The sequence below is a fragment of the Puma concolor genome, chromosome D1 (genome assembly GCF_028749965.1).
Source record: "Puma concolor isolate L17-30 chromosome D1, mPumCon1.1.hap2, whole genome shotgun sequence".
Taxonomy (NCBI): domain Eukaryota; kingdom Metazoa; phylum Chordata; class Mammalia; order Carnivora; family Felidae; genus Puma; species Puma concolor.
Window position 1 is genome coordinate 10,508,908 of NC_141676.1, and position 18,193 is coordinate 10,527,100.

Consider the following 18,193-nt stretch of genomic DNA (forward strand, 5'->3'; position numbering starts at 1 on the left):
GTGACACCTTTTCTGCTGGCTCACTGTCGCGGAACTCTAAAGTTCTAGAGCTCGCTGAGGCCCTGAGGGTCATCGAGGCCGCTGTCCCCCCCCCCCCCCCCCCCCCGGCCGCTAGGCTCATGAATCCCTTTTGGGGTTTGGTAATCGTATGAGCCCTGGGAGCATTTCCAATTTCCCTTCATTTACACATGGTATATATGATAATGAAGAAATTTTAAGAAGAAAGAATGAGTTTACATCACTGTACTCGATCTAAGACTGTCGAGTTAGTGTTTGCGACATTTGAGAATTTCGTATACTAGACATTCAGCTCTTACAGAAAGACCAACTTCGACATTTTCCTCTGATAAGTGATGTGACCTGTTTTGCTTTCTTAAAAACAACAACAACAACAACTCTGTAGGAAAAGCAGGTATAGAAAATGACAGTGGTTGGGGCGCCTGGGTGGCTCTGTCAGTTAAGCGTCCGACTTCGGCTCAGGTCACGATCTCACGGTTCGTGGGTTCGAGCCCCGCCTCGGGCTCTGGGCTGGCAGCTCGGAGCCTGAAGCCTGCTTTGGATTCTGTGTCTCCCTCTCTCTCTCTGCTCCTGCCCTGCTCCTACTCTGTCTCTGTCTCTCAAAAAGTGAATAAACGTTAAAAAAATATTAAAAAAAAATGACAGTGGCAGTGGCAAGCTATGACAGTGACCCCCATGCCCGGGATTACTAACCAAGGGACAAGCAGGTTCCCGGGTTCGGGACATGACGCAGCGAGAAGGCCCCGCACCACCCCTGGGGAGTTCTCCCCAACGTTCAATGTTCACCCTGCATCGACCCAGGCCTCCGGATCACTGCCAGGTGACAAGAAAGGGGAGGATGGGGGGCAAGGGAAGGACACTGTGAGGAAAAAAACAGACGCTCCACAGACAGCTGTTCTTTTCAAAAAGCCCCTGTCATGAGAAAAACGTGGGAGGATTGTTCTAGATGAAAAAAAAAAACAACAAAGTGATGTGACAAATATAATGCATGAAACTTGACTGGGTCCAGGTTTAACCTGAAGTACAGTAAAGGACATTTTTGGGACCATGGGGGGAATTCAAATATGGACAGGGTCTCCGTAAAAAAAAAATTAAAAAAAATTTTTTTTTAACATTTATTTATTATTGAGAGACAGAGAACAACAGAACACGAGCAGGGGAGGGGCAGAGAGAGAGGGAGCCACAGAATCCGAAATAGGCTCCAGGCTCCGAGCTGTCAGGACAGAGCCCGACGTGGGGCTCGAACCCACGAACCGCGAGATCATGACCTGAGCCGAAGTCAGATGCTTAACCGACGGAGCCACCCAGGCGCCCCCCAGATTTTTTTTAATGTTTATTTATTTTTGAGAGGGGGGAGGGGCAGGGTGGGCACAGAGGATCTCTGAGCTGACAGCAGAGAGCCTGATGCGGGGTTTGAACCCACAAACCGTGAGATCACGACCTGGCCCGAAGTCAGACGCTCAACTGACTGAGCCACCTAGGCGCCCTGGAATTAAAAAAAAAAAAAAAATTATGTTTATTTATTTATTTTGAGAAAGGGAGGGAGAGAGAGAGAGAACAAGAGGGGGAAGGGCAGAGAGAAGGAGAGACAGAATTCCAAGCAGGCTCCTCGCCACCAGTGCCGAGCCCGACGTGGAGTTTGAAGTCACGAGCTGCGAGGCCGCGACGTGGGCCGAGGTCAAGAGTCGGATGCTTAACTGACTGAGCCAGCCAGGCGCCCCACCCTGGAATCATCTTTAATTTTCTTACTGTGATAATACTATTGTGATTATGCAGAATGCTCACATTCTCAGGAAGAAATGCCGGTAGAAGAATCTGGGGACGGAGGGTCCTGGTGTCTGCCACTTCCGGATGGTTCCACACAAAGGCTTACACGGAGATGCAAGGGTGCCTGGGTGTGGACGTGCGTGCACGAGACGGATACACATGGAGAAAGAGGAAGCAAGCGTGCTAACCTGACACCCTAGTTGAGTCGCTCTACTCTCCTTTTCATAGATTGGTTGAAACGAAACCACCGGTCCAGTACAACATCCCATTTTACAGACGAGGAAACTGAGGCCCTGTAAGGGGATGGGGCCGGGTCAAGGTCACAGAGGAAGCGACCGCCCGAGCAGAAATTTGCACCCGGGATCTCCAGACAGCCAGGCTTTGAGGTTCTTTTCTTCGGATTCTTTGTCCTAACCGTTTGTCCCACACATCGGCATGGCTTTGGGCCCTCTGATGCTCCGTCCAAGGCCAGGGACTTACGTTTGACATTCTTCTCCAAAGCCAGCTGTGACCCGCAGACGCAGCAGAACAGAAGCAGAGACCAGAGGTTACCGGCAAGTCACTAACTGAGACCAGAGGTGACAGCCAGGAGTGGCAACAAGGGAAGTGACGACAGAATTCAGACAACCTTGAACCCCGGGAATATTCAGTGCGAGGCTCGGGGACCCCGAGGGCATCGCTGCACCGTGGGGTTTTGTAGGACTGCGATCCCGGACAGCTGCGAACCTGGGCTGCCACACGGCAAACGACCCATCTGGGAAGACGGGGTTCCCGTGAACTTTGAGGGCTGACTTTGCCGTGTGGACTGTGGTGGCTGTCGTACAGGCACGTCTCATCTGACCAGTGAGAGTAGCACTCCTGGAGAGCAGGGGCCATCCTGTCGCCACGTCTGGGCGCCATCAGCGTGGAGTCAGGGTGCTCGGGTCCGAATCTGGGCTCTACTGCTTACCAGCTGGGTGCCTTCGGGAAGCCTGCTTAACATCTCTGAGCCTGCGTGTCACGGGGATAGTGACAGAACCTACACCACAGATTGATGGGAGGGGCAAATGACATGAGCTGTGGCCCAGAGTCAGAAGCCCCGTCTCTACTGGGCAGAGTGAGTGCCGTGATTCTCCAGGGAAGAGTCCAGGCAGAGGAAGGGTAAGGGGGTGGCTCAGTGTCTGTGGAGCCTCAGGGAAGCCGGGGTGGTGAGAGGCAGAGAAGCAGGTGCTGAGATCACCGCGTGGGGTGGCAAGCGAGTTTCCTCTTATGTTTGCAGCGTTTCCATCATTTTTGTGCTTTGCTTCTTTTCGTGGAAACGTATCGGCTTCCTGTGTGTTGCTGACACAAAGTTCCCCTCGACGATAATGCGCGGCGAAAAGAAAAATCACTTTATGGAAACATGAGGGGAATAGAATACAGTCCGGAAATCGCAGGAATCACAGACTGTCCCGGGAAGGCTACATTCAGGAACGGAGAAGGCGGTTCTCCCTTGCTTGGCTTACTCCGCGGCGCCAGCCGGTGTGGACCTGGGACCTGAAGCCTCACTCACAGCCTTGGATATCACGGCTGGAATCCCGAACCTGACTCCTATCTGAGCTTTCCAGCTGCGAGGCCCAGGTCCCATCATCTACCTCTCCCTCAGAGTACAGGTGGAGACACTGAGGCCCAGGGAGGCAGGGAGATGCGTTAACCGTTTGTGGGGGAGAACTGGGCCCCATTTCCATTCGACTCGAGGCCCCGGCTGCGCCCACCCCCGATCCAGGGATTCAGACCCACGCTCCCCCAGAGACCTCACGGTGGGTTGAGTCTGGAGGCCAGGCCTCCCTGGGCTCTGAGGCTCCCTTCTGTGACTCGCCCCACGCCCCCCCGTGGACGAGCTCCCCGTGTGTCCGCCAGTGACTGGAGGGCAGCGGACAGGGAGGGTAGAGGGGTGGAGTGGGGGCTGGGGTCTGTTCCTGGGTGGGTAGGACCTGGCCGTGCTCTGGTCCAGCTGAGAAGCTGACATGTTACAGGGGGTGGGGCCCGGGGGTCCCTTCTGGGCCTGCGGGCATGGGGGCCGCCTCTACCTCGGCCACCAGCACGGGGCAGACATGTCTAGCAATAGCCCCGTTTGCCCCTTTCTGGCAACCGCCTCTTCGGAACTGTGCAGGGAGAAGGGACCCGGGGGGAGGCGGTGAATTCTGACAGTTTGGGGAGCCCGGGGCCTCCTCACCTCTGCTCTGGCTCGTCTTACATGTCACCCCAAGTCATAGTCACATCCCCATAGGCTGGTGGAGGACTCATCGGTGGCCCCCGGAGCCCCCACGACGATGTGTCCGGAGCAAAGGATAAGTCACCTTCCTGCAAAAGAGAAGCCACCGTCCCTGCTGCTACAGTTGGGGAGTGAGTGGCCATTCACAAAGCACTTATCCACAGGCTTACGTGCTCAAGGATCCCCCAAAGATGGGGAAACCGAGGCTTGAGAGACGATGGAGGGACTTCCAGAAGGCCAGTGTGTGCCTCTCTCTCCGCCTTCTTGTGGTCGAGGAGGGAGCAGGGAGAGGGGGACTGGCCCCTGGTTCTGAGCCTGTTACTAGTGTGCAGGTGACCTTGGGCAAATCACTTGCCCCGTAGGCTTCCCTGATGGGGCTGAACCAGCTGATTTGCCAGGGTCCCTCCTCGCCAGAACACGTTCCAGGGGCCACGCTGGCAGTGTCCCCGGTGACTGCTGTCCTGTCCTCACCACTCGTTTGTGACCAGGGTGCTGCAAAGCCTGTGCCCGGAGCCATTCTCTCAGACAGAGGGGGGCACGGAGGCGTGTGGGGGAGGGCCAGCTTGGCCACTCACCGCGTGTGACAGTGGGGAGTCACTTAACCCTGCTGAGCCTCCTGCTTCCTCTTCCATATGCGTAAGCAGAATTAGTGATAATTTGTGGCCACGGCAATGAGCAACCAAGAGAGTCGCCTGCAGTGTTTAGCACAGTGCCCAGCACACGGCAGATGCTGATATCCGGGAGCGGTGACTGTGAATTCCCCCAGCCGGGGAGGGGGCCTCGGTGTCCCCATCCTGTAGGGTGGGGTTGGCCTCAGTGACTCAAGGCCCCTTCCAGCTCTCTGATGTCTTAACGAGAAGACTTCCTGCCAGCCAGCCAGGCAGTAACTGGGACAACCAGAGGGGGTTTGGTAAAGCTCAGGGCCACACGATCCTATCTGTGCCAGGTGAAAACCCGAAAAACGGATGGCACTAACAAGAAATCGCTCCGAGTGTCGAACTCGAAGGATCGCCGGGATCACATGTTTTTAGTGTTCGGAAAGTTCAGATTATAATGGGAACTTTTTTCCTTTAAAGAAATGAGCCTAGGAAAATCACCTCTGGTCAGGGTCAGGGTCACCGGCGTGGGGCAAAGCTAATCTATTCCAGAATGTACCTGGCCCCAGCCTGCCGTTCTGCCGTCCCCCCCTGCAGGCGGACCAGCACTTGGCCATGGGGTGGACACACCTCGGACTGATTCCTGGATTTCCTTACGGGCTGACTGACCTTAGGAAGTGAAGGAAACTCTCTAAGCCTCAGTTTATTGATGTTAAGAATGGGGAAGTAACTACCTACCTCCAAGGGCTGTTGAGAAGATTAAGCTAAATCACGGTATGGGTTTTTGGTTGTGTGTGTGTGTGTGTGTGTGTGTGTGTGTGTGTGTGTTAATCTTCAAGTCATGTTTTTCTAAAGTGCTCATAACGGGATTGCCTGTAGCTTGAAATGCTCAGTCTCCTAGGAACCCGCCCCCCCCCATCCCGCCTCAGTTACACCCTCCACAGCCAAACCCCACAACATGCTATAGCTCTCCTGGCCTTCCCCTTCCTGGCCCCAAGCCAGTGTCCATGACTTTCTCTCTGCTGGAGGTCCCTGCTCCCACCCTGCCTGCAAGTCGGGATCCTGCCCAGCCTCCAGCCATCTCCCTGTGACAGCTCCCTGGCCCACAGATGTTTTCTCCTCAGTGACTCTGCAATTTTCACCTTCAATCAGCCTTTGCTCCCCCCTGACTTGTCTCCCCGGCTGGACTGTGGTCCCGCCTCTGTCTGTGGCCCCCACTGAGTAAATCCTCAGCGACACCCCTGCCTGCCCCCTCCCCTTCCTAAACCTCATGTCCCCACCCGTCTCTGGAGGGCCTCACCTCTGCAGACCGGCGGCCAGCCCTGCAGACTATGACGGCCGTGGAGCTCAGCAGGAAGAACTCCAGGAAGGAGAAGCAGAGCAGAGCCAGCTCCAGCCTCTGGATGTAGACCTGGAGGGGAGGGGGGGAGAGGGAGACGGAGAGAGGCCTCCTGGGTATCTGCACCCCTCAGGCTGGCGCAGTCGGGGTCAGACCCAGCCAACAGGGGGCAGCAAGGGCTTCCGCCGCCAGGTGTGCCTGGGGGAGGGCGGGTGGGACTCCGCGGGGCCGGGACTGGGTCCTTCTTAGGCGCTGCTCTACGCCCACCTCCCGGCATCTGTGGGTCCTCAGCGAGCATTTATTTGTCTGATGTTGGAAGGCTGGAGAATCTTGTGGGCCTCTGGTGGCACCGCAGGTGGCCTTAAGTGCCATCTCATCCAGCCCCACTTAGATGGGGACACTGAGGCTCAGAGAGAAGGAGCGCCTTTTATTGTTGGGGCGGGGGAAGCTGGGCTTAGGACCACCAAGCAGCTGGGACATCTCACAGGGCACGAGCGTGTGGATGGGGAGTGTGTGTGTGTGTGTGTGTGTGTGTGTGTGTGTGTCTGTGTGTGTCTGTGTGAGTAGGCCTGCCTGTGTGCCTGCACATGCGTGTGCATGGGGGAGCTCGATAAGGACCAGCCCCCCACCACCGTGGTCAGGGACCTGGCCCAGAGGCCAGCAGCCACCACGTGGAGTGTCGGGCCCACCTTCTGCTCCAGGGGCCCCACGCTGTGCTGAAAGGGCCCTGGGCTCGGAGTTGTAGGCCCAGCTTTGAGGCCTCGCTGCACCCCTGACACTTGCTGTGTGGCCTCGGTCTATGAATTTAACTTCTCTGGACCTCAGTGTTCACTCCCCTAAAACGGGGGTAATGAAGTAGACTCAGCCTGCTCTGCAGGGCTGCTGAGAGGCTCACCCATAGTGGGGTCACTGGGGCTATGTCGTTTACAGAGCCTTGACCAGGGAATTGGCCGTTCTAGAAGGGGGTCCTGAATTTGCTGCTCAGCCTCACACGGGCCCCTCTCCCTCCTGGGCCTCAGGTCCCCTACCTGCAACAGTGGGCTCGGACTCAGTGACCTGAGGCCTCCCACAGCTCCCTGCTGCTGACCAGTGAGAAGCCAGCATCCCCCCTTTGCCCCATGCCTCAGGAGGGACGGGCTGGGAACAGATTGGCCGAGGGTTTCAGCTCTGGTGCCTGGGCTCTGGAAGGTTTCCTGAGAGCCAGAAGCATCCTCCTGGCCAAGCCCAAGGCCGCACCTTCCTGGGAGTCAGGGGACCCTCGGGGCTGGGGCACTCACTGTGCTGTTGGGGTACGGGGTCCAGATCGGGAAATCAAACGTCCTCTCCAGAAAGAGATCTTTGGCAATGACAAAGAGGCCCGCTAGCACGCAGAAGAAGCTGACGCCGTGTGCTGTCAGGCAAAGTATCTTCTACAAGCAAAAGTCACAACCGTCGCCCAAAAGTTAGAGACCCAGATCTAGGCCCTGTGTCTAGGCCTGCCAGGTGCTTGCTCCGTGGCCTCAGGAAAGACTCTGCCTGTCTCTGGACCCGAGGCTCCTCATTTAAATGTGACTTTCTGAGATAGCTGACCACCGGGGAGGCCCCAGGTGGCTTTCACCTTCTATGGGACAGGATTGGGGGAACCCAAGGGCTGCTTCCCGACCCACAGACTTTGTACTGAAGGGGGATGTTCCCACCACTGTCTCCCTCTCCAAGCTGGTTTTGACCATCCTGGCGTCAAATATGTCACCTGGTCAGGGCACTGGACGTCCAAATGGCCCCTTACCAATCCCCCCCCCTCCATAGGCTAGAGCAGGAGGAGCCCCAAAGGTGCCCCACGCTCACACACTCTGGGTCTGCCTCCGTCCCCACCCGCCACGGTCCCTGAAATGTCCCCATTCCTCACTGTCTTGGGTTAAACACGATTCCAAGAGCCTCTTATCAAGAGCAAACCCTTGTAATGGACAGAGTGTGAACATATGGAAACTCCAACTTGTACCAGAACGGACGTCCCTGCAGTAAAGCCTCCCTCTGCCCAGGCGTAGGAAGGGGGAGCCTTCTGGTTCTGAAAGGGGCCCAGCCCAGGAGGAATGGCAGGTTTTTGCCATGCATCCCCTGCCTCTGTGGGTAAATGGCAGCACACTGCCCTGTTATCTATGCGTCTTGAGAAGGCAAAGGGATAGCCCCAGCCCAGCCTGGCCGGAAGGGCACAAATGTGGGCCAGGCCAGGGCTTGTGGGGCAGAAGGTGGGCTGAGGCCATGAAGTAGGAGGGGGTAGGAAGGGTCCTTCTGTCACCGATGTCTGTCCATCTGGCCAGTCTTGTGTCGGTGTTTACTCTGGGCCCACTCGGGCCACCCCGGGCTGCTCCAGCCCACCTGTGCCTAGAAAGGTGCTCAGATACCCCACGGTTTAGTGTACCGCAGAGAGATGAGAAGACAGGTAAGTCCAACAAGCTGTGGGGATACAGAAGCCAGCCATAGCAGGTGGGGAAAGACTACCAGGAGGACAGGGCACGGAGGCTGAGTTTTGAAGAATGATCAGGAGTGAGCCAGAGCGGGGTGAGAATGTGCCACCCGGAGCGGGCAAAGTTCTCAGGCCGCGGACAGGGTGGCACAGAGGAGGACAGAGTCCTGTCTGGCCGGTGGTGTCTCTGGAGATGAGAAGCAGATAGAAAGCGGGCCAGGGCCCGCAGGCCTCGTGGACTTGCTGCTATTGGAGGCAAGCAGGGGCTCCTGGGAACCAAGGAGGTGGACAGCCACGGAGGGGTGGGGTCAGACTTGCACTGCGGAACAACGGGTCGGGCCGCGGTGTGCAGACATGAGGCCAGACGGGCCGGACGTGAGGACAGAACTGGGGCCCAGGAAGGGCAGTGGGGGAGGGGCGGACCTCGGGGCCCCGGGGACCCTTCTGCTGTCGGGAAGACTCGTGCCTGCTCCCAGCGAATCCCAGAGAACGGCTTCCTGAATCTGTACTCCACACGGACGCCCTTCACAGAGCTGACCCGGGGAGGACTGGGGACTGGGACGGGAGGGAGTGACCTCACTGTTTCCACTCACCAGATAAGTGTTCGAGACCATGTCCGTCGTTATCACCAAGATCCCTGAAATGAGAAACTGCAGGCCAGATTGGCAACAGTCATGAGGGAGGTCGGGGTCCCCTGAAACCCACAAATTCGCTCTCTTCTGGCTACTGTCTGAGAAAGCCGAGCTCTGGTGGCAAGGAGCTCCCCCTGCCCACCACGTGGCCCATCCTGGACCTGCCCTGGCCATGCTGGTCTCCCCTGTGCACCCGAGCCCCCACACCGGGGATGCAGCTGTGCCCGGTGCCTCCCGACCCCTCCCAAGTCCCCAGCTCGTGCTAGCCCTCCTGCCGATGCGTGTGTCGGGTTAGGGGAGTGTGCAGACAGCCCGGGAGTGCTCCCCTGGGATGCAGGCCTGAAGGGGCCTCCTGGGAGGGGCTGAGAGGACAGAAGCAGCGGCAGGGAGGCTGGAGAAAGGGGTGGGCACACGCTCCCCCCCCCCAGTAGCTCATTTTGACCCACCTACGTCCAGCCCCCAATGCCGGGGTCCCCCAGGCCTGCCCACAGACCCCCACATCCGGCCCGTGTTTTGGTACCTACTCACAGAGGCAGCCCCCCAGAACGGATACCAAGACTTCAGCACCACCAGGTGAAGATCCGTGACAGTAGAGACCAGGTAAGTCCCAAAGAACAAGTGCAGCAGAGCGATGACAACATGGAAGGCCTGGGGGCGGGAGGGAACAGGCAGCCACTGCTGGGGGGACCCGCTGGTGCCCTGCGCCAGCTGGCTGATCCCAGCCCGCTGCCCACCTTCTAAGGGATCCTGGTGGGTCTACGGGGAAGGACTGGCCCCTTGGAGAGGGAATCCAGTAATTGTCCCTCCGCCTGTGGTGCTGCTGGGGCCTCCCAGGGCGGGGGTGAGGGGGGGCGGGGGGAGGGGACGGAAGAGAAGGGAAGGGGAGAGACTTCTGTTGAGGACTTGCTGTGAGTGACACGGAGCCAGTGCTGGTGCAGGTGTAGACAGCCTCTCCCACCCCTCGGTGGCATTTTGTTTTCAATCCGAGCAGGAGTGTGAAGCAGGGCAGCTGGAGGCTCTCCTCTCTCCCTCCCTCCTCGGGGCTCCCCGGGTGTCCCCCTCCCCCACTTCCAGGGCCCCAGGAAGTGGGCACTCACGCCCAGCTCCTTGAGAAGGCTGCTCCTCTTCCTGGGCTTCTGCTGGTGCCAGGCTGGAGGCAGGAAGCCCGGTGGGCTCGGCTCCTGGGGCAGGTATCTCTGGCCGGGCTGTGTTGGGCTGGGGGTCTGCCATGGCGGGAGCTCCCTCACTTCCGATCTGGGAATAATTGTGGCCACTCCATAGCCTTCTGCTGCCAGGACTTGGGCCAAGGACCTTAGCTGCGGATGAGGGAGAGAGGCTGGGGCAGAACGCATCTCATTTCTGGGGCTTATGTCCGGTCAGACTCGGTGTCACCTCTGTTCTCCGGGCCAGGGCCTTCCAGAACAGTCTGCCCTGCTCAGTAACCCCTGAACTTGGTTTGACCTGGAATAACCTGGCTTCTGGGGATGGGGAGGACCGGCCGCTTATAGCCTCTGTGGCACTGCAGGGACACCGCTCCTTCTGGGGCAGAAGAAAGGGTCAAATTCCCAGCCATTGCAAGACAGAACACATCCAAACTGGCGATGGTGGTTCCTCTTGATGGGAAAGAGGATGGAAGGAAACTTCTGCTGAGGACCTGCTATAGGTCAACGCTGAGCCAGGAAGTCAATATTTAACAGTGAGTCAACATTTACAAACATTTTCTCCGTTCTTGGCAGTGGGGTAAGCACTTTACATGCATTATCCGATGTCATCCTTGTCCCAAACCTCTGGGGAAGTCCTGGGGCTTGTTTCCATGTTGCAGATGAGGCCCAGAGAGGTTAAGCCACTTGCCCAAGGTCACACAGTCAGGAAATGACTGGGCTGGGACTCAAAGCCTGGCAGACTGGCTCCCGAGTGCGTGCGCTTAAATCGTTTACACACTGTTGCCTCAGTGAATGAAAGGAAATGTTCTGGATGTTTTAAGAGGCGTGAGAGAGAGGTTGAGGGAAAACCTTGCGGGGGACTGAAATCACCACTTGCTGAGAGTCCCGGTCACGATGTTGTATACTGATGGATGCTGGGGCACGTGGGGCTTGGGGGCTGCCTGGGGACTTAGTGAGAAAAGCTGGTCTTTCCCAGGAGAACAGGAGTGAGGTGGGGTGCAGAGGGGAGGGGAGCCAGTTTATGGAAATCGAGGTAGGAGACAGTTGTCCACGGGGATGGGACTCACAAGTAACGGAAGTGGACCGTTCTTACTCTTTTTTGGTAAAAAGAAAGGGGGGGGGCGCGCCTTCCCCTCAATTTTAATTCTCAATTTTAATCCCAACTGAATGAGTTCAGGAGGTGCTGCTTGAGCACCCCCATTTTTGCAGGCTTCCTGCCGTGGGGGTGCGGGAAGCAGGAGGGGGAAAGAGCTTTGGGGAGGCTGGGACGGACAAGGGGCCCGGGTAGCTAAATTCCAGACGGGGAGGAAAGGAAGGGACCGTGTCCAAGGGCCAAAGGGCCAGACGGGGGGCACGGGCTCCATGCTACGTGACGTGCCTCAGTCCCCGGGAAGTTGGCTCCATTCTGTAAACGAAGACACGAAGCCTCAGGGAGGTCCGAGGCCTTGGCCGAAGTCACACAGCAAGAAAGCGCCTGAGGTTTGGGTCTCTGTGTGGTTGGATGCCACTGCTCTGCCCTGGCTGCTGGGCCCTCTGACAAATGTCTCCGTTGGCCTGGTTCCCGATTCAGCGGAGAGGCTGGGGGTCCCAGCAGCTGAGCCCAGATTCACCATGATGCACGACATCATGATGTGACTCTTCGGTGACCTGACCCAGCTACGTCTGGGGATTTGTTCTCTCGATTCCCAGCATTTCGGGCAGAGCCCCTCCGACAGAGCCAGCTGGACCGGTGGGGGCGCGGGGTGGGGGGCGCAGCTGGTGGCAGAGGCCTATCCAGTCAGCCACCCACTGCGACTAGACTTCTCTGGTGTACCAGAGGAAGGCGGGGCTTAGAGCTGAGCCTGGACGCCACTGGGGAGCACGAAAGAAGGAAGATGCCCCCGGCCGGACTGGGTCGTCCGGGGAGATCGTGAGACCCCGGTCCCCGGAGGTGCGCCTCGTAGCTAGGCTTTCGCTTTCCAGAATGTGGCAGTGGGAAGGGTTCAAATATCCACTTGGGGGTTGTGTTCAGGGAAGCAGAGTAACCCTTCTCAAGATGTATTCCATGGAACACAGTTAAGGACAGAAAAGGAGCAGAAGGGAAATTCTGGGAAATCCTGGTTATCAACTTCGCCCTCTTTAGCAGAGCGGAGGGCCTGAGAATTCTTGTAGGGGAGCACCCGATTTTAACACTAAGGACATTTCCCACACTGAATTGGCCGTGGAACCTTTTTTCTCGTAGTCCACGGACCCTACAGTTGTTGTGTGTGGAACGCTTTTGGGCCGAGAGGCCTTAAACTGGCAGACATTTGGTTCTAGGGGATTTTGGCCTTCTTTGCCCCCTCTTTGGTTTTCTCCTGCGCATATCGTGTGTGGTCGGGGTGGGGATTGGACTGCGATCCCTAGGTGCCACTTCCAATTTCAAACAACTCTCTCTCGGGACAGGGGTCTGCTGCGGGGATGTCCCGCCACCGGGAGGGAGGGGTGCTGAGGGCGGGACTTGGGGGAACCAGAGGGACAGTCTGTCTGCTGTGAGGTTCCCACTTTCTGAGGAGGGCGTGGGCTACGAGCCCTTAGAGGGCTTACACACTATTGCCCCCCCTCTCCGTGCCCCCGCCCCCCGCCCCGTGTCCCATTCCTCCAGAACCTGGTACAGAGCTGCTTGGGTGGAGACGGGCTGATTGGGGTGGGGGTGGGGGGCAGCCAGAGACCCAGGGGGGCGATGGCCTTGGTCCCTCCCCTGTCCCGCAGCCAGCTGAGGCCCCGAAGGCCCAGACAACCTGGCGTTTCCAGGAAAGCCAGCCAGGGCCCAGGTACCCTTTGTTCCTTCAGCTCCTGGAAGCCGGCTTCCCCTAGTGTTTCAGGACAGCATGCTGGTATAAGGGGACAGTCCCCAGCAAGGAGCCCAGGGGCCAGCAGGAAATGGAGGCCTCCACTCTAGGGTGGAGTCAGGAGGCCTGGATTCTAGCACTGGCCCTGCGTGGTCTTGGGCAAATCCATTCCCCTCTTTGGGGCTCTGTTTTCTCATAATTTGTGTGTGTGTGTGTGTGTGTGTGTGAGAGAGAGAGAGAGAGAGAGAGGGAGAGAGAGTTTCTGGGATTGGAATGGAAACAGCTACAGCCCTTCCCACCTCTAATGGTCAATGACTGGTGGCAGATGGGTTCTAGGCAGTGGGTTCCTCCTTGGGGCAGATGCTGTTGGTGCCCCCCGCTCCCCATTTACCGGGGGGTGGGGCACCCTTTGCCAGCTGCTGTAATCGCTGGTGCTAAGGGCTCCTAACTGCTCCCTTCTGGGAGTTTAGTTACACCCCTCCCCCAATCTGCAGTCAATGACTGACTGGCACAGGGAATAAGAGGACAGTCCCTTTGCCTCAGGGCGGGACCAAGCCTGTGCTCCCAAGCACCCCTGGCGTGGGATCAGGCTGAAGCCAGTGGTCAGCTGAAACCACATCTGTCCTTGGATTGGTTCACCTGCCCGTCCTAATTTTTGCTCTTCTCCCCATCGCACTCCCTCATAAACCAGTCGCACAAAAGCCTTGCCTCAGGCTCTGCTTCTATAGAATCTGACTGAAGACACTCCCCTCCTTACTCCTGCTGTAGGGGACCACTCACCTGGCCCTGGGACCTCCACTGGGAGCTTCCGGCCATGCTCTGCCCTCTGGATCCGACTCAGCCCCACAGAGACAATGGCAGAAGATCAGAACATCTTTATGACATTAGACTTTGGATTCTTTCCCTCCTGGCCCCGCCTTCTGCTTCATGCCCAGCAGCCTGTGAGCTGTCAGCATCTTCCCCACCCCCCAAACCCAGGCAGGTAGAAATCCTTGCACCCTCTTTACAGCTGCAGATTTCCTTCGGCAAATCAACTTAACCTGTTTACAATGCGGGACAGATGGGGTGAAGAAGGTTGTAAATCTTCATAGAGTCACGGTTGAGCCTTTTAAAATATCTTTCTGGGGGCCTGGGTGGCTCAGTCGGTTAGGTGCCTGACTCTTGATTTCGGCTCAGGTCATGATCTCGCGGCTGGTGCATTCGAGTCCCTCATTCGGCTGTGCGCTGACCGTGCAGAACCTGCTTGGGATTCTTTTCTCTCCCTCTCTCTCTGCCCCCCCCCAATAAATAAATAAACAAAGTTAAAAAAAAAAAACTTTCCAGCTTTGGAAAATTTCAGACATTTCCAAAAGTAGAGAAAATGGTCCAGTGAACGCCCGCATACCATTGCCTGGGTTGCAGCGGTCATGGGCTTGTAGCTGACCTTGTCCATCTGCCCCCACTCCTCCCCACGGGGAAGCAGTGCTCTGGGGTCCCACAGCTGCATGTGTAAACATGGCAGGATTTATCTCTGAAAGATAAGGACTCTTTAAAAAGACTATGATCCCGGGGCGCCAGGCTCCGAGCTGTCAGCACAGAGCCTGACGCGGGGCTCGAACTCACGAAACGTGAGATCATGACCTGAGATGAAGTCGGACGCCCAACTGACTGAGGCACCCAGGCACCCCCCCTGTTTTTTTTTTAAATATATATATATTTTTAACATTTATTCGCTTTTTGAGAGACAGAGACAGAATGCGAGCAGGGCAGGAGCAGAGAGAGAGGGAGACACAGAATCTGCAACATTAAAAAATATTTAAAAAGACGACGATCCTGTGTCACAACTAAACAATTAAGGCATGTGAGGTTTTGGTGCCCACTGGGCTGCACTGAAGCTCAGCGCGGTGACCCTGCGGAGCCCTGGGCAGTACGGTTTTGCGACGACTCCCGTGCGGCACAGAGAGAGCTGCGCTGGCCCAGCCCTTGCTACCTACTGAGCGTCAAACGTCTGGTCAGTATTCCGGTTTCTCCGATCGTGTCAGGAGCATCTTGTTACCTCTGATTCTACCACTTTGTAGCCGTGAGAGCTCGGGTGAATTATCTGACCTCTCTGGGCCTCAGTTTTTCCCTCTGCAAAGCGGGGATCACAATACCTCTGGAAGGCGTTGCTAGAGGGTTCAACGAGTTAGAATATTAAAATGCTTCCAGCCGTGCCTGCCCCGTGTCAGGGGCTGTGTATGAGTATTAGAGTCACCGTGCGCTCTCAGGGGTCCCTCACACCCAGCCGTCACGCCCGCTGCAAGGTCGCTCGCCTGTCAGACCTGCCGGACTGGACAGCCTTTCTGCGAGAGGCGAGGCCGGGCCATCAGCGGCTCGGGAAGGTCCATTTCTCCTGTCGGGACACCCACCCACCACCGTCTGCAGGCTGGTTGGTGCCCCGTGACCTCCTGTGTTGTGCGTCCCCGCTTTGCACCAATTCGTCACCCACACCTTTAGTTCCTTGATCGTGGGATGAATGTTTTTCTGGAAGCTGTGGTTTTTCACTGGGTTAGAGGTTTCTGCTTCACCACATAGTCACAAACAACACGCGACACACACGCACACAGGCACACCCGTCCCCCCCCTCCCCGCACCCTCGTGCGTTAACCGACTCACTCTCAGAAGCGTTAAGGAGCGCTTAGGATGGGCCGGCCACGCTGCTATGGGCTGGAGGTCCCACAGGGGCGGGGAGTCTGCCCTGCCCTTGAGGAGCTTGGGGGCTGTGACAGGCAGGATAGGGACCCCCCCCCCCACCCCCGCCTGGCAATGAACACATCCTAATCCTGGAACCTATGACTTGGGTACCTGCTGCCGTAGAAAGACTTTGCAGATGCCATTGAGTTAAGGGTCCTGAGAAGGGGGCATCATCCTGGCCTAGCGGGTGGACCCCACATAATCACAGGGGCCCTCCATGAGGGAGGCAGGAGGAGCTGAGTCGGTGACAGCGACCGGAAGGGCTGCTGGCTTTGAAGGTGGAGGCCAGGGTCACCCGCCGAGGGTTGCCGCAGGGCCCTGAAAGCTGGAAAAAGCAAGCAAAACAGATTCTCCCCTAGAGCTTCCACAAGGCACTTGGCCTTGCCAATTACCTTGACCTCAGGACTCCTGACCTCCGGAGGATGAATGTGTTGTTGAAAACACTGAGTTTGTAGAAATTAGTTACAGCAGCCGCAGGAAACCGATAGAGCCCAGCGGGGAAGAGGGTCCGGGAGGCAGGCAGCTGCCTGGTGGGGACGAGATGTGACCCTGGGTGTGTGGCTGTGTGAACAGCCCAGCAGAGGCCACCTCACCTAGACGGGGGGAGAGAAGGATGGGGATAGGGAAGACTTCCTGGAGGAGGTGGCATCTACACGGAGGTCTGAAGGAGGGTGGGAGCTCAGTGGGGCAGATGGGAGAATGGGGGGCCAGCAGGGACTGCTCTCCAGGCCGAAGGGTCTCCCAGGTTCAGTATGGCTGTGGGTCACGTGCCGGAGGAGGATGGGGAGAGACAAGAGAGGGGAGCAGGCTCTGTCTCCAGGGCTTTGTAACCCTCCCTGGGACTCTTGGACTTTAGCTTCAGGGCAAAGGAGAGCCCCAAGTGGCAGGGCAGTAACCCCATGGCTTTTGTGCCTTAGAAAATTCCCTCTGGCTGTTATCTAGCCTAGAGATGGGCAGAGCCAGCTGAGAGCCGGGGACACAGGCTATAAGGTCAGCTGATGGATGTCACAACGTGGGTGAGAGATGACAGTGGTCCAAAGGTGCTGGGAGGAGGCTGGAGGGAGGGGTCCGAGTTGGAAAGAGCCAGGAGAATCGCGTGGGTGATCATACGTGGGGATGAGTGTGCGGGGACCAAGATGGCTCTCAGATTCTGCCTTGGGCACTGACTGACACAGGGGACCCAGGAGGGAAGGTGGTTTGAGCTGGAACAGAGGCTGCGAATTCCTTGTCGGTGGGAGGAAAGCCAATGCTGGAGCTGGCTCACAGGAGAGGTCTGGGTGGGAGGCAGATTTGGAAGCCAACGTAAGCGCCACGAGGACAGAGACGTTGGCCAACTCCCGGTGTCCCTAGAGCCCGGACACACAGCAGGTGCTCAAGAAGCACTTGCCGAGGAGCGTGCAGTGCCCAGAGGAGTCCAGGGGAGGTGAATTTTAAGGGATGGATGGAGCGGTCGTTATTAAAACAAGGCTTTTTAAAAGCCCATTGATCTTGGTGACAAGGAGGTCACCAAGCATGGCAGCAGCCTTGGAGAGAACAATTTCAGCAGAGCGAGTGGGAAGGGAGGAAGCAGACTCCATCAAAAAGAGAGAAAGGAAGCCCGTAGTTGAAGGCTTTTGGGGTGGGTGGCTTTCAAGCTGGGAGAGAAGGGACACGCTGCAATTTTCACACTTGGGAAATTAAACCGCACAAAACTGCCCACTGTGAGTCCTCCGATCTGGTCTACGGATTTTGAAAGCCAGAGCTGGTTGTAACCCCACCCCAACTCTGCACTCGCAGGACCTGGGGGCCAGGGCTTCCTGAAAGGGCTGAACGGCACCAGCCAACTGCCTGCCTTTGGGAAGACCTCACGGAAGGGGCAACAGTCAAATAGGGTTTTGAAGCAGGAGCAGGAGCTTGTTAGATGAAGAAGTGTGGGTGCTGAGAAACGCAGCCAACCCGTCTTTGGGATGAAAAAGCAGGAGGCAGGAGGGGCAGGGGTTGGTGGAAAGCACTTGGTTTTGGACCTGGAGAGCCGTGTGGTGACACACGGACTCCGACGTTAGCGGGAGCTAGGTTCAAATCCCAGCATTGCCTCTCGCTAGCCCAGTGGCCTTGGGCACTTGAGTCGATCTCTTCTAGCTCAGTTGTAGAATGGGGATATGGATGCCTGCTCGTCTGGGCTCAGGTGGGGCCAGACCAAGTGCCGGGATCGTACCACCCAGACCCCAGCTCCCACAGATGCCCCCTTTCTGTGACAGGGGGACCCAGATCTTCTGATAAATATGGGACAAGCCTTCAAAGCCCCTGTGGTTAAAAAGAAAAAGTCATTGCAGTGAGACCAGTTCAAAGTGTAAGCCACACTGTTTATTTCCCTCTGTGGTATGGATGAGACGAGCCACCCACCAGGACCTCTGACATCTGGTAGGGGTGTGTCCTCTGCCTCAGACCCCAGCTCAGCTCACAGTGACCTTCAGGGGAAGCTCTGGTCCCCGGCGGGGAGG

The 18,193-nt window shown here is 57.3% G+C and overlaps 1 protein-coding gene across 1 annotated transcript; it reads right to left on the bottom strand.

Annotated features, from left to right (window-relative positions):
• Window positions 1-1,185: 1,185 nt before the first annotated feature.
• On the bottom strand, window positions 1,186-13,924 carry MS4A10 (membrane spanning 4-domains A10). The gene is made up of 8 exons (XM_086679352.1): window positions 13,782-13,924; window positions 10,126-10,344; window positions 9,557-9,676; window positions 8,990-9,046; window positions 7,231-7,362; window positions 5,915-6,025; window positions 3,980-4,107; window positions 1,186-1,504 (listed from the first exon to the last, which is right to left on the bottom strand). Exons 1-7 carry the CDS (start codon window positions 13,815-13,817, stop codon window positions 3,997-3,999), a joined length of 786 nt encoding a protein of 261 aa, XP_086535478.1. The 5' UTR covers window positions 13,818-13,924; the 3' UTR covers window positions 1,186-1,504; window positions 3,980-3,996.
• Between the last annotated feature and the right edge of the window lie 4,269 nt (window positions 13,925-18,193).

Excerpts from the sequence above, each read along its gene's own strand:
- MS4A10 (XM_086679352.1), bottom strand. The coding sequence starts at position 13,817 with ATGGCCGGAAGCTCCCAGTGGAGGTCCCAGGGCCAG. Across the intron at positions 10,345-13,781 it reads AGTGGAGGTCCCAGGGCCAG|CTAAGGTCCTTGGCCCAAGT; the intron begins GTGAGTGGTCCC and ends CCTCATCCGCAG. Across the intron at positions 9,047-9,556 it reads CGTTCTGGGGGGCTGCCTCT|TTTCTCATTTCAGGGATCTT; the intron begins GTGAGTAGGTAC and ends TCTGGCCTGCAG.